Raw genomic sequence first — 15256 nt, 5'->3', positions numbered from 1 at the left:
AGCTCTCAGGCGGTATTTTTACATACATTCACCTCATTTTTTTGGATTTTTGACAATGTTTAACGTGGTCATTCTACATCATGACAGTACAAAAATAACAGAAAATCACAAAAATCCTGTTATGTCCCCTTTAAGTTCAAACACCATTGTACTTATCCACTATTATGGTTCTAGACTCTTGGTCTTGTTTTCACATTAACCAGTTTTTTTAAAAAATATTTGGAAGAGACTCGTTTTTATGTTATAGATTAAATTAGAAATTTTATTTTCAGTCGTTATTCTGCATGAATATGCATAACATTTTTATAACCAATTTTCACTATCAGAGATGTAACTTCACACTCATTGCAAAGCCAGAGTAAGACTCATAAATGTCAGAATACTGCATGTAGAAATGTATTTAGTCTGCAACAAACGTAATATATTTTTAAGTACAGCCCGAACAAGCTGCTAACACGGCTGTAAACTCTTAGTCTCGCTGCTTTTCCACCTCTCTCTCTCTCTACCCTCCGTTCCTTTAGCACCTCAGGTACCAGATCACATCGACATCTGATGAGCTGTAGCAGATATCAGGGCTGCATGTGATGCTCTGCAGGGCGTATTTCAAAAGGGGTCGGGGTCATATTTCACTGTTTCAGGGCTGAGGCGCTGTCATGTATTAATTAAAATCCAAATACCCTGTATTGATTGTGTTATCAGGCTAGTGCAGCCTGGGCCTGGTGTATTGATCCGGCCTGTGATTTATGATCATTTTCAAGAAAAATCCCTTTGTGTGATTATATGAGGAAACAGAGTCTGAGTGAGTGTAATTCTTTTAGATCTATTCTATAGCACTGTGGTGGAGGTTGAGGGCTAAACAGACTACCACCCTGAAGCCCCTCAGAGGAGAGACATTTTCAGCTAAAAAATTGTTATGATCCAGTCAGTTTCATTGAAAAGTAAATCAAACGAGCTAGCAGGCTCCACGGACTAATAATTTACAAACTGAGGCTACAGCCTGTGGCTTTCAACCTTGCACTTCTCACTGATTGATATTGATAACCCTGGTCGTTTAGGACTTCTAACTCACTTTGGATTTAACTAAAGACCTTGTTCAACCTAACATTTCCAGGAACTATGGAGCCCCAGGAAGTAAGTGTAAGAACTGAAGGGTCCAAGTCAAGTCCAAAATTGAGAATACTCATCAAATAATGGATTTAAATTACAGCAGTGTCTAAGATGCAATTTTCACACACAGGAAAACAACAAAACAGAGTCATCATGTTATGTCGCCCGATGTAATTTAAATAGTCAGTTAACACAAATCTCTTTTACCACCTGCCCTGAGTGGTGTCGAGCCACTCAAGTAGTTTTATGTACTGAGATTTTGAGATATCCACCTCTGGAAGTTGTGCAATCACCTCAGTACAATGAAGGTAAATGGATTTTTTTCCCTGCTCAAAGCACTGAAAACATGACATTTGATAAAACTCAACAGAAATGTGTCTTTTCATAAACAGTATTTACAAATGACCCGATTGCGACTATGCAAATAATGGCTGTCCTCTCTAAGAAGCAACGGTAGAAATGAAGTTTAGGAGGGCCGTGACAAACGATGTGTTCATGTCAATAAGGGTGCCAGACGAGAAAACACTCATATGAGTTGCTTTAAGGCGATGACAAAGAACTATTTTTGTCTTTTAGGTCTCGGGACTTCTTGTTGGTCAGTTAGTTGTGATAAGTAACCTCTACTGTGGACACTTTTCATTGAGTGTATTACTTTAATACGGCTGTTTCCCTTTTATTTCTCTTTAAGTTGCTTCGGCATTTAAAAAAATCATCTAATTGCATTTTGTCTGATTATGTCGGAAATATTCTACATGTCTTGTGCATCGTTTTATACACATTTCACCCTCAACTAAACCTGAAATGTTGGTTATCCTTAGAAACGCTGTGATCTCCTCTAGAATTTAAAATAAGGCTCCGTGGGTTTGAACAATGTTCGGTTTCACAGCGTGAGTTTGAAATGACCGATGCACCTGTGGGTAAGAGATGTGTAAGAGGAAAAAGTGACAAATGACAAATGTTGACAGTGAGGTTTGTGCGTTTTTTGGGGGGTAACAGGTTCATTGATTATCCAAATACACATTACTGTTAAGTTTTTAAATGCAATTTTTCTTGATTGTGTAAGAAGTCTTGTGAAATCTTAGCAAATAAAACCAAAACAATCTACATAGGTGAAAAAATATGTTTTATGGGGAACTGGGTGAAAAACTTCCCAAACTTTCTTATTAATCCATGCAGATACTTACAAAATAGAGCTCCAATTGAAATAAGTTTCCCCTCTTACTTGGTAAATACCTCAGTATGATTACATAAGAGTCTTTAAGTGTTCATCAGAAGTCCTGTCATGTCTTTTAGTCTGACATATCTCTGCAGAACATTACATTTTTCTCATGGCTGATCTCTGTCTGAGCGGGCGGGTCAGGGGCCATTAGCTTGTCATATCTCCATCTGAGGCCTCATGTTGCGTACAGGAGCTTTCACATTCCTCAGTTGGCACCGGCTGACAGCACGCTGCTGTAGCTGCTCCTCCGTTCAGCTGCCGGTAAATCAAAGCCTATACTGTAATCTTCACATGGACAGAAAGTGGTCGCAGGGAATTTTCTCAATTCTGTAGACTCAATTTTCAGTTTTATATGGACAGTACATCATCCTCAGTGACAACCTCTCGCTCAAAAATGACCCACTACAAGCTTGTGTACATACAGAGAAGAAACTTAGAAGTAACTTAATAAATATTTTGCAATCACCAAGTTTGTAAGAAAATGTGTACAGTGTGTCCGGTGTTATTTTTACATGTTTTTACATGAGGTGGCTCAAGAAAGTGACATATTCTTTTAAAATAAAGGAGTAGATTTATAATTTCCATTTATTTTGAGCATTTACGAATACTTCATCTGTGTTAAAGCAGTCCAGGGGAGTGGACAGAAAACCATGAACACCTGTAATATCTAAATATAACTTGAAGGTTTCAGATTCTGTCAGACAAGTGTTGATTGAACTTTTAGGTGATTTTGTGTTGCTGTTGTGTTGGACTACGTTATGTTGTATGTAGTCACTATTATTATGTCTAGAGGGTGGACAAAATAAGAGAAACAATTGAAGTGTAATGCACTATTGCTGTTCTGTCCATCCCCTGGACAAATTAAAAGAAACGCGTTATATTCGACGCTGTAGCTACAACTGTGGCCACTGATGTCATGTCCTCAGTAATTTTGGGGGATGAGGGCAAATGTTAATTTCATTTTTTTAGTGGAAATCAGGTGTGGAAACAGTCTGCTACTTATTACATCATCTTATATTTTGAAATGTAGGCCTCCTGCTCCATTATTTCAGATCTCGTTGTGTATACAGCCTCGTATAATCATGTAATTTTGGAGGTTTAAATGAACAGTATACGTCGGCATACAGTATACGCCTGCTTTCCTCACATATGGTTACATTTTTTACAACATTCATATAAAAATAAGACATTTAGTCGCTTTTTTAGAGAGAGAGGTTTTAGAAAGTGATCAACCACTCTTATCTATAAGAAACTCATCCAGGATTCATTTGTATTTCTAAAATCCTAGCTATGGCCCTGCTTATACTGCAATCTTGAGTTGAATCAACATGTTTCTGCCCTACTGTCCACAGTTTAACCTTCACGGTGGTAATATTTGTTGCATGACTATGTTTTCAGGTACGTATTGTGTTAAAAGTGTAGATTTTTCATGTTTTCACAGACTTCCTGCAGCATTTGATAAACTTAAAAGTGACTCAAATGACTTGAATCAACCCCTGCATGTACAAAATCCTGCACCCTCCATTGGCCGTGTTGAGCTAAATTTCCATAGCTCATCATTGAAATAATGCAAATGAATGTATTTGTTCCTCTAACTAACAGATGTACACAATCATTTTAATTCAAGTGGTGCTTTAGGCTGTGAGCATGGAGTCTGCGTCGTTGCGGGCCAAGTTAGAATCTGGAAGAGATCATGGTCAAGTAGTTGCTAGTTTGATTTTGTGTGCCGACGCTGGTTACAAAGAATCAATATCGAATCAAGGAGGGTTGAATTTCCAGATAAGCGCTCTTGGCCACTCTGGCTATTCATCATAAGTCTGTAGAAACCTGATAGGTCAGAAGAAATTATATTCCAGCAGGAGTGGGGTCTCCTTATCTCTCCATAGCAGGGGAATAGGAGACATGCCGATCAATACCAGGCTGTTGTGTAGTACTTGCAATTATCAACAGCTGATTCTGTCCTCCCCCCTGCTGCATCTTTTAATACCACATAATTACAAGTTTTAGGACAATGCCTGATGAAAAGGGATTACAGCTCGGGAGAAGTATGTTTCATTCTTCGCTAAGCTTTGAAATAGCTACAGTATGTGGAAAGGGAGGATCAAACAATTACACCAAAACAGATTCTATCATACACTTCTATCATACTCTTGTATTTGGTTTCATTTACCATTTTGATTTTTGGATGATAGCTTTAGTGCTAAATATTAACGCCAGTGAAAGTTTTAGACCTATTTTTTAAAACATCGATGTGGTTGTAAGTCATCCAACAACCAAAACTTATATAAAACTACAAACATGAAGGTCTGGTAGGCCTAATTTTTTCTTCTTCTTTCATATCATCATAAAACTTAAGATTATAAACTGAGTACAGGTGAGTTTACCCGCCACACATCCCTGATCATCACTATCAACACTCAACACTAACATTTCTTTTATAACATAGAAATATTTTTCGGTCTCTTATGGCGCCAAATTGTGGGAGGTCGTAACAAATGAAGCAAGGGCTCCAACACCTCCTGTGGTATCCTGGCAGTAGCCTATCGCAGGCGGCTGAAGGGCATTTAATGATGGACCGGAGGCGGAGGCAACAAGGAGAGCGCCGGTGCCTCGGACTAACCAGGGAGTCGCGCACTTCCGACAGTCACCAGTTTGAGATCGGACCTTTCTGCGACCTGAGCGAGCTTTTAACGCACAAAGTTTGCCTTTACGCACGTATTTAATCCGCCGACATCTGCTTTGCGAGGCTTTTCATCTTTTTTTTTTTTTTTTACGCAAGAATCACCTCCTCTGCCTCGTCGCTTCTGGACTTTACGCATTTTTTTTTTGAAGACGCAACATACAGCCTATCCTCCTATGGAAGGATAACTGCTTCTACTGGGTGGCTCTGCTGTTTTAAGTGTGTGTGTGTGTGTGTGTGTGTGTGAGAGAGGCGAGAGATTCAACCGGGACATCCACCCATCCACAGCCCAAGAAGCCAGCTCACACTAGAGCGTCTCTTCTGACACAAACATACCCAAAAGAGCTCAGGTGAAGACAAGGGGAAGAAAAGTACATCTTAAACATTTAAGGACTATACCAAGATGCTGCATTTGGCCACAAAGTTAAACCCAAGACTGCTCCAAAACGCATGAGACACTTCAGGAGTTCAGCTCGGACTAAACCATGTTGGAGCTGCTCGGAGCTGTGCGTAAAAGCAGCTGCTCACCGGACAGGAAGTGAACTAATTATTATTAAACCCCATCCCTCATTTCCATATCTAGCGTGAGTTGGCTGGACCCCAGCCAATCACCCACCGAAGGGCAGCAAGAGTCGTAAAAGCATTATCCTTCCTCCATCATAATTACACTGACATGCGCAATCTGCACACGGGCATCAACACCAGCCACTGTTCGCTTATTTCACCGACCCCGCTCCCTCCGAAGGGTCCCATTCGCTGGTTGTAGATGATTCGGGGAAAGGCAGCAGCCACTCGCAGAGAAAGATCAACATGTCCCGCCGCAAGCAAGCCAAGCCGCAGCACCTCAAGTCAGACGAAGAAGCGCTACAGACCGGACCGCTCCGTAAAAATGGTATGTGTCCGGGAATATTTTTTACTTCAACTGCTGTTTGACACAGCTGAACATCTGAATGGATCACCAGCATAAAGCAAAAAAACAAGTTTTATTTTCAGAAAGGCTTCATTCAAAGGATTTTTTTTTTTGGACAGAACACGTTTAGGTGCAGGAATATGGTAAAATTGTCTTTAGAATATGTGAAAAAAGACGGGAAAACTCCATATCGCAAAACAAATGGATCATAAAGTGATTCAGGTTGCTAAACTTTTCTGTTTCTGCTTGACTTTTAATTATTTATTTTTTACATTTTTAACATTATGTAGTTTTAAAGTGTACCGAATGAAACTCTGTCAGTCTGAAAAGTCTGAAAAAGTTTATGATCAGACCAGGAAAAGAGAATTTACTGTCACATATTTTAATCAGTTTTGAATGTGTTTTCAAAAATCAGATCCAGATTTATTAACTCATGGAGAGGTACAAACAGTATAAACAAAAAATGTGAAGACGATGGCACATCTGTGGAATAACACCAAATAAAACTATCACCATGTTTTAATTTAATGGACGTCGAACATTTTTAGGGGAGATATGTAGAAACAGGGCCTGTTGTGAACCACTGTACCGCCAAAAACAACAAAATACACTATGAATCCACGGAAATAGCCACTAACGTTGAATGACGTATATTTAATGTAATTTAATGTTTTAATTCTGAAGATTATGTTCGAGGTTTTCTGTGTTTTGGGTTCGAGGCCTTCCTGACAACTATTTAAACTTCAATTTTTAATGAGAAACATTCACACTATAAACGAGGAGAAAATCATCTGAAGTGAAAATGTGGCATTAAGGAAAGTAGAATCTGTTTGAAATGATTTTTATGATCATAACTATGTATTTACATGCATGGGGACTCTTGTATTTTAATGTAATGCCTTATTAACATGTCTGTCAGTACAAATAATTTCATAAATAATATAAAAAACAAAAGAGATAAGGTTAAATGATTCCCAACATCCATTACTTCTTAATTTTAATGTTTTGTCAGGAGAGAATAACATAATTATCAATAATTATCAGCATTGTTCATATAATTTGTAACCAGATCTTCCTTATTCAATCATATTGGCAGCCTGTGTTATGATACACCAGGAGCCTTACATAATTTCTAATATTTTAATATTTAATCAAACCATTTTATTTTCTGCTCATGTACCTCCAGAGAAGCCTGGATGTTATTTGAACCTTTTAATCAGCACTAATAGCTGTGGATATCATATCAGCAATAACATTTTAACCATGAATTGACCTTTAAAACACTGAGTTGTTTTCAAATGTTTATCCAAAAACTGACTGAATTTTAAAATTGAATTTGGCCTGCGATCTCTTTAATTGAGGATCTTAACGGTTTTGCATCCTAGCAGGCTGTAACTGGCAGTATATTAATCTAAATTAGTCTCAATTAATCTATTGCAATATGATTCATTTCACATCTGTGCGTTAATTTATATTATTGTCGACTTTGTTCATATTTATGGCGACATTGTCAGTTTATTCTCAAAAGCAAAAAGGCCTGTAAAAGATCGAGACATTTAAACACATTAATTCAAATCTTCACCATCACAGCTCTCGTTCTGTGTTTTTATTTACAGTGTTATGTCACTTTCTGATTATTTGTGGCTGTGAAAAGGTGTCGAGTGTTAGAGGCCCTCCTCACTCATGCCCTCCCACAGTCCTGCAGCCAGGCGGGGGGCTCCGCCACTCTGAGATGGGCTTTGATTGAGCCTGCTGACTTAACCTTTGTCAGCCTCACCCTGCGAGGGGCAAGTGCTCCGTGTCTGGATAATAATACAATTAGTACATCTGAACCATTGACCTTTGGAGCCCAGAGGTCACACAGAGAGGCAAAGAGGCATTAACGCTGGCCTTAGAGTCTGTTTGCTTTGCAGCTGCAGCTTGATGATTTTGCTTTTCTCCTCTTATTGCCAAACCACACAGCAAGAAACAGACATAAATCTGTTTTCTGCTCCCAACATTATGGATAGAGTGAATTACGAGAGTGAAATTTTAAAATAAATTTCTGTCATTGTTATTATATTTGGACATATAGTCAACGCTTTAAATCAAAACTGATCTTTTCTTTGTTTTCTCTGGAAGTAAATCTTACAAAGCGCAGACAAAATCTCGAGCTAAAACACGGAAAGCGTTTTCGCTCCTGTGTTTGCTGAATCGCCTTGGTGATCTTCAGACCACCCACTTGGTGAGCCAGTGACTCTGATTATTTACTTCTGACAGGTCGTACTTTCAAATAGATTTTGCCCAGTCCACTCTCCTTCCACTCTCCCTTTCTGAGCTGAGAAGAGTGTAAATCAGGTTTTATGATGTCAGTTAACGCAGACATTGTATAGTGTGTTTCAATGAGGATTTTGTATAATTGTTAATGTACGTAATGTCTTATTCTGTGTTTAGCTGGAGCACACTGGGACTCATTGTTCCAGGTGGTGAACCCTGGTGATAATTGGAGTGTATTGACTACAGCTGCAAACACAAACACACATGCAGACACAGACATATATTCATGTTTACTGCAACACAAACATATACGTATGTTTAAGTTGCTTTTTTGGCCGAATTTACCGTGTTTAAGAACCTTAACACAAAGGTGCAGAATTCAGCACGCATATCGGACACACACATAGTTACACACACACTGCAGTGTCATACATTATTTTGTTATATAGAAGTAGGTGGCAGGAAGAATTATTTCAGTGGATTTTTTTTTCTTAAAATGTGTATTTATTATCATGGTGCAATAAAAAACAATTTAATTCCAAAAATCTAATTGCATAGTCGAACAACAACAACCTCATATGATCCATTCCACTCCTTAACTCGTTATGAAATTGTTATTCGTAAATTGGTGTAGGGAAGCCCGAGTGTATGTAACAATGATTTACTATTGATTTCCCCCAAAATCTTTCCATCTGGTACCGCTGTCTGTTTCCTAATGGGGCAGAGCCTGAACAGATGCAACAACGATTGTAAAGTAAAAAATCTTTTCATGAAAAATGTCACATATCAGATACTGTACCACAAGAGGAGAAAAGGAAGCCAAGATGTCAAAAGATCAACTGTCAGACTGCAAGAAAAAGAGTTTTATGAATGTTTTTGAAATGTGTGGTAAGTGATATATGTGTTACGAGTCAGATTCAGATGTAACCAAATGTAGTAGTCTGATTAAAGTAACAGCGGATTGACATAAAAATACTGAAAGGAATTACGCATTACATAATACAAAAGTAGTTTGGGAGAACTCATGTGGATATTTGTCATATTTAGTAGCTTTCCCTTGTTTATCATTCTTTAAAAGTAGAACTTGTTCTTGTTCTAGTAAAACTTGTTAACTTTACAAATAAAATTTAGGCATTCAGGGGTAGTGAAGGATAGAAATAACCCCACTCTGTCAATTAAAGGAGCCAAATAGTAAAATGAGGTCTAATGTTAAGAATATTATATTATCTGTTGCCTGCTGTCGTTCGTCTTATGAACATTTGATGCAGAAAGTTGTGTTCTTCTGAAAATGGAAAAAGACAATTAAGATAATCCGAACTTAATTAAACAACACACCTCAGTCACAGGAAAGTGTGAATCAAATGAGTTATTTTCAACTGGCATCACATCATTTGATTAAACTTTTAGGTTTGTAATCAAGGTAAAATAAAGACAAAAATGGTGTAATTTTTGACCAAAATGTGGTAAACACGCTTTTTTTTTTTTTTTTAGCTGAGACACATTACTAAATTATATAAATGTACACAAAATCAATACACAGTATGGAATTTCATTATCTGTCCGAATGCACAATTGAGAGGTCAGATAACTTCATTGAACTTTATTGATTTTTCTAAAAGATTATTAACATCTGAAAACAAGGAGTGTGAGTTAAAAACGGTTCACACTTTAAAGAAATGTTTTTATGGAGCCTGTTGAGTTTTAAGTTTTAAAGCGGTATCATGTTATAAAAATGAACTCTTACACAGCTGCACTAACACTGTACAGCTATAAACGTTAAGAGGTTAGGAAAACATTTGCTTTTCCACATATAAATTCAGAAAAATAAAGTGGCTATTCTTCGCAATTAAAACTCTTTAAGTGGTGTCAAAGTTGAAATAAAAAACAAGCAAGTATAACGATACGGCATATACAGTATGTATGTACTCTCTTGCATTCTCTATATATCTGTTTGTGTTGGGTAAAAATAGAAACCCAGATGTTTTTTTCATTGCAGCAGCATAACATCAAATGATCTGTTTCAAGATGTGTTTTGCATCATTTTATAGAAACCTCCTTGTAATTCAGCTTGACATGTTTGTTATCTTTGGGATCTCTAGTGGAATTTAAACTTCTGTGTCTTTGAACAATGTTTGGAAAGATGGACTCACTGGTGGGTCTGTGGTGATTAATTGTAGTGTGGAAGGAAATTTGTCTCTGCAATTAATTATCAATTTTACGTTCTTAATTTTTCTTTTTTTTTTTTCCTGGTTTCAGGCCTCGTGGAAGGCATGGAGAGAGAGGAGACTAGTGGAGTTGAGGGTCACCACAGCAGTGAGGAAACACACATTTGTGACAAATGCTGTGCTGAGTTCTTCACTTGGACTGAACTGAGTGAACATCAGAAAGTCTGTACTGAGGATCCGTTGGTGCTGATAGTGAAGGACAATGAGGGGATGCATGTTCCTGAGGAATCTCCTATCGGACCCTCTCCGGTCCCTAGCATGGCATCCAGTGACTCGTCTGCAGTAGAATCAACGGACGCTGGCTTTGAGCTGGGAGAGACGCTGGTGAATGACAATGACAGCCTGGATAATTTAGAGGAAGGGAGAGAGCGGGAGGAAGCCATGGAGCTTGAGCATCGCCCGCAGGACAAATACACCACAACCTCCAGCCCTCAGCCTCCAGATTCAGCTGAGTCCACGTCCACCCAGATGTCAGCTGCTGGCAGCTACAGCAGGCCGAGTACAAATGTGACGCTGGAGATCCTTCACAGCACCAGGGTGGCTGTTGCCCAGTTTTCCCAGGGGATCAACAGCAGTGGCACTGGAGGGAAGGCAGCTTCAGCAGCCATCCCAGTGATCCTGGAGCACCTGCTTGCTCTGCAGCAACAACAGGTCCACCAGCTTCAGCTTATTGAGCAGATCTGCAGCCAGGTAGCCATCATGAACAGACAACCAACCCAGGCAGCGTTAAACCCAATGTCTAGAACCTTGTCTCTAGCACCTAACCCTTTCCCATCCCAAGGCATCATCCCTCCTCCCATCCTGCCATTGTCAGGAACGATGCCCTCAACCGTCAATGGACAGGCTGCTGTTTCTTTGTCTTCTGTGCTTGAAAAATCACAAAGTCTCCCCTCACAAACTGTATGTGGGCATTCCACCTTTAGAGACGTTATATGTACCTCAGCCTCCTCAGAAAATTCAGCCCCATCTCTCTCTAGCTCCAGCAGCAGCAGCAGCAGCATCTCCACATTACTGCCTCCTTATACAGGCTCACACACGTCCAGCATTAGCTGTACTCAGACACTGAGCTCCTCCAGCCCACTCTCCCTGGGGCAGAGCAGTCTCCTCAGCTCATCCTCCAGCCTGCCATTTCTACCTCAGAGCCCCCCAAGCAGTGTCATTTTTCCCAATCCCTTGGCTAGCATTGCCGCCACAGCTAATGCACTTGACCCCCTTGCAGCCCTGATGAAGCACAGGAAAGGAAAACTGCCTAGCGTGTCCTTGTTCGAAACGAAGCCCAGCCCGGAGGAGCCCTTCTTCAAACATAAATGCAGGTTCTGTGCCAAAGTGTTTGGCAGCGACAGCGCTCTGCAGATCCACCTGCGCTCACATACAGGAGAGCGGCCCTTCAAATGCAACATCTGTGGCAATCGCTTTTCCACGAAAGGGAACTTAAAGGTACACTTCCAGAGGCATAAAGAGAAGTATCCTCATGTTCAGATGAACCCTTACCCTGTGCCAGAATATCTAGACAATGTGCCAACAAGTTCTGGGATTCCCTATGGAATGTCCATCCCCCCAGAAAAACCTGTCTCCTCATGGCTGGATAGCAAACCTGTTGTAGCAACTCTGCCAGGCTCTATGGGTCTTCAGCTTTCCTCCACTGTTACCAGTATCGGAGGCTCAAATGACCCTGTAAGTGTAACACCATCCGTTAAATCTCCCTACCAGTCAGCTCCTGGTGAATGTGCATCTTTGTCACCTAACCACAGAGGCGGTGAGGCTCATTTCTCTCCTGTTTCAGAGTCTCCACAATCTAACCGTGAGACAGAAGCATCTAATATACTGAAAACAGAGGGGGTACACCTGCCCCAAAACTGCACCCTCAGACTGAGAACCAACCCAGTTACAGAGGCAACCAGCACCACGATCCCGTCCGTGGCCACCACACCCGAACCCGTCACTTCAGCGTCACCTGTCTCCAACTCTCCGCCTCTCTCATTAAACTCAGAAGAAACTAAATTCTCAACAGGTGGCCTCATGGACTCTATGCAAACATCTGAAACCTCAAAGCTTCAGCAGCTGGTGGAGAATATTGACAAAAAGATAACAGACCCCAACGAGTGCGTCCTCTGTCACCGCGTCCTTAGCTGTCAGAGTGCGCTGAAGATGCACTACCGCATTCACACCGGCGAGAGGCCCTTTAAATGTAAGGTTTGCGGCAGGGCTTTCACCACCAAAGGCAACCTGAAGACTCACATTGGCGTTCACAGAGAAAATCCTCCAGTTCAAGTGCAACATTCATGTCCCATTTGCCAGAAGAAGTTCACCAACGCTGTTGTTCTTCAGCAGCATATTCGTATGCACATGGTCGGGCAGATTCCAGACTCAACCCTGGTGGATGGGCTGCAGGAGATGGATGGTGACATCTCTATCAATGAGAAGAACTTTGACAGTCTCAGCAGCAATGGCAATGACCTCAACGATGATATTTCCATGGAGGATGATAATGAAGAGGAGGAGGAGGTAGAAAATATGGAGGAAGGTGTGAATCTGTTTAAACCACTGAGCTTTGTTTGCAATTCACCTCCTAAGTCCTCTGCCATTGTTTCAAGTATAGCAGCTCTGGAGAACCAAATGAGGATGATAAACTCTACAGTAAACCTAAACCACTCCTTAGGTATAAAATCTCTGACAAATGGTTTAAATGACAGCAGCCAACTCAATATTAAAAGCTCTTTATCGGAGAAAAGGGTGGAGAATTTTAGTGCAAACAGCCCAAATGTGTCTGAATCCTCTTGTTCACCTCGTGTATCAGCGTCTCCTATTCAAAGCAACTCAGAAAGCATGACGATCAAATCACCTGCAGTGAACAACAGGCCAGAATCCCAAGAGTCTTTGGCAGCCTCAGTGAAGAGAGAACAACCTGAGTCTCCTACCTCTGCATCAGCAGCTGCAGCGGCCCAAGAGCTGAGAGGAATACAGCCCGGCAAACTATGTGTGAAAGAAGAGACTCCTCATAGTACGTCATTCCAACTGAGCAGAGAAAGAGGTACATTTGAAATTTTATGTATCTATTTAGTGAAACTGTCACAACCTGTAAAAGTTTGGTGTTCAAATATTTTTCTCTTTTTGGATGTCTCAGTAATCTGTTGAAAGTTTGAATAATGTTACATTTTATTACCGCAGGTCAAAGCATTCCCAGCATGGTCACCAGCACATCATCGGGCATGATAAAAACTGAGGTGAACGGTCACAGTCAACCAAACAACCCGACCGAAGGGCAGCACCCACCTTTTAGCATCCACATCCCTGCAGCTTACCCATCAGTCGCCAGCCCGGGAATGACCTCCCTGCTCGGCCCCGCGCCTCCTCGCCGAACACCGAAGCAGCACAACTGCAACGTGTGCGGAAAGAACTTCTCGTCAGCCAGCGCCCTTCAGATCCACGAGCGCACACACACCGGCGAAAAACCGTTTGTCTGCTCCATCTGCGGCAGAGCTTTCACAACTAAAGGCAATCTGAAGGTAGATAAAGGATGTCTTTCTGTTGTGATTTCTGGAGTCAAGCAGATATACTGGTGGTAGATCTGCTTTTCATGAAATATAATATACTGACTAGTCATATGATGATGGAGGGTCCTCCACAACTACAGCTCAAATAAACAAATGAATCAACACATTTTAGAACTACAAATGTAATGTGTCAAACTATGTGTTGTGTTGTATAGTGGATAAGGACCGTACTTTCAGCACAAGGCAATAGAGTACATGGCAACAGCATAACCTCTCTGCAGTTGTAGAGAAACAAAGCATTCACAGGTTTTCTCCTGCATAAATGCGCTCTGTACCTTATCAGGGAAAAGCCAGTTTGTAAAACAAGTCACTAAAAATCCTGCTAAAATGTAGTACATTCCCAGGTACAAATTGAAAAAAAAAATCTAAGAAAAAAAATCTAAAAAATGACTCAAACAATTAATCAATTATCAAAATAATTCAACTCATTATCAGTATAGCTATTGACATTCAAAAACCCATATTAGTTGAATTCTGTCAGTGTCAGATTTTGTAAACACAGTTGCCTATGAAATGCCTTTCCGAGTTGAGGAATATTTCTGAAACAGCAATAAGGTGCGTTTGGAAAATTTTGCATATTTCAATAGGTTGATCAATATATCAATAAAATGTGTGACTATCATGTATTTCAATGGGGAGAATAAAGTGTCACCTGTTCTACTGGAAGGAGCCTGATTACTTGGGTCATTCATGCTTAACATGCTTAATTTTGGAGAAAAAGCATCCACCAAATGTAACATGTTCTGATTTCATCTGCAGGTTCATATGGGAACTCACATGTGGAACAACGCACCGGCCAGGAGAGGCCGGCGCCTGTCGGTGGAGAACCCCATGGCCCTGCTGGGTGGAGAGGCCGTGAAGTTTGGAGAGATGTTTCAGAAGGACCTGGCAGCTCGAGCAATGAATGTAGACCCTGGATTTTGGAACCGGTACGCAACAGCTATCACCAACAGCCTGGCCATGAAGAACAACGAGATCTCAGTGATTCAGAATAGAGGCATCTCTCAGCTTCACCCTATGACTGCAGGCATGGACAGAGTGAGCACCGCAGGAAGTCCAATAACGAGTCTAACCAAGACTGGCATGGACCTGGGAAATAATAGGCATTTTTCTATGCTGATTGATGACAGTAAAGAAATTGGAATCAATTGAATAAAGCTAAATGATGATGAAATACTTATGCAAACTATTATGGACTTTAAAATATTTGTAAAACATCTTGTTTGTTCTTATATATTATATATAGACTTAAAAAAGAACTTTTTATCAATTGACAGAGAATAGTAGGGTATTCACATTTTGCTA

At 40.4% G+C, this 15256-nt stretch overlaps 1 protein-coding gene across 1 annotated transcript; it reads left to right on the top strand.

Annotated features, from left to right (window-relative positions):
- The first annotated feature begins 4738 nt into the window (after nucleotides 1–4738).
- sall3b (spalt-like transcription factor 3b) lies at nucleotides 4739–15140 on the top strand. The gene is made up of 4 exons (XM_067612335.1): nucleotides 4739–5898; nucleotides 10429–13428; nucleotides 13566–13903; nucleotides 14711–15140. Exons 1-4 carry the CDS (start codon nucleotides 5817–5819, stop codon nucleotides 15101–15103), a joined length of 3813 nt encoding a protein of 1270 aa, XP_067468436.1. The 5' UTR covers nucleotides 4739–5816; the 3' UTR covers nucleotides 15104–15140.
- The last annotated feature ends 116 nt before the right edge of the window (nucleotides 15141–15256 follow it).

This window comes from Thunnus thynnus, chromosome 15 (assembly GCF_963924715.1).
Source record: "Thunnus thynnus chromosome 15, fThuThy2.1, whole genome shotgun sequence".
NCBI lineage: Eukaryota > Metazoa > Chordata > Actinopteri > Scombriformes > Scombridae > Thunnus > Thunnus thynnus.
Note: the sequence above shows the minus strand (reverse complement) of the source record. Positions and strands in the feature narration are given on the sequence as shown.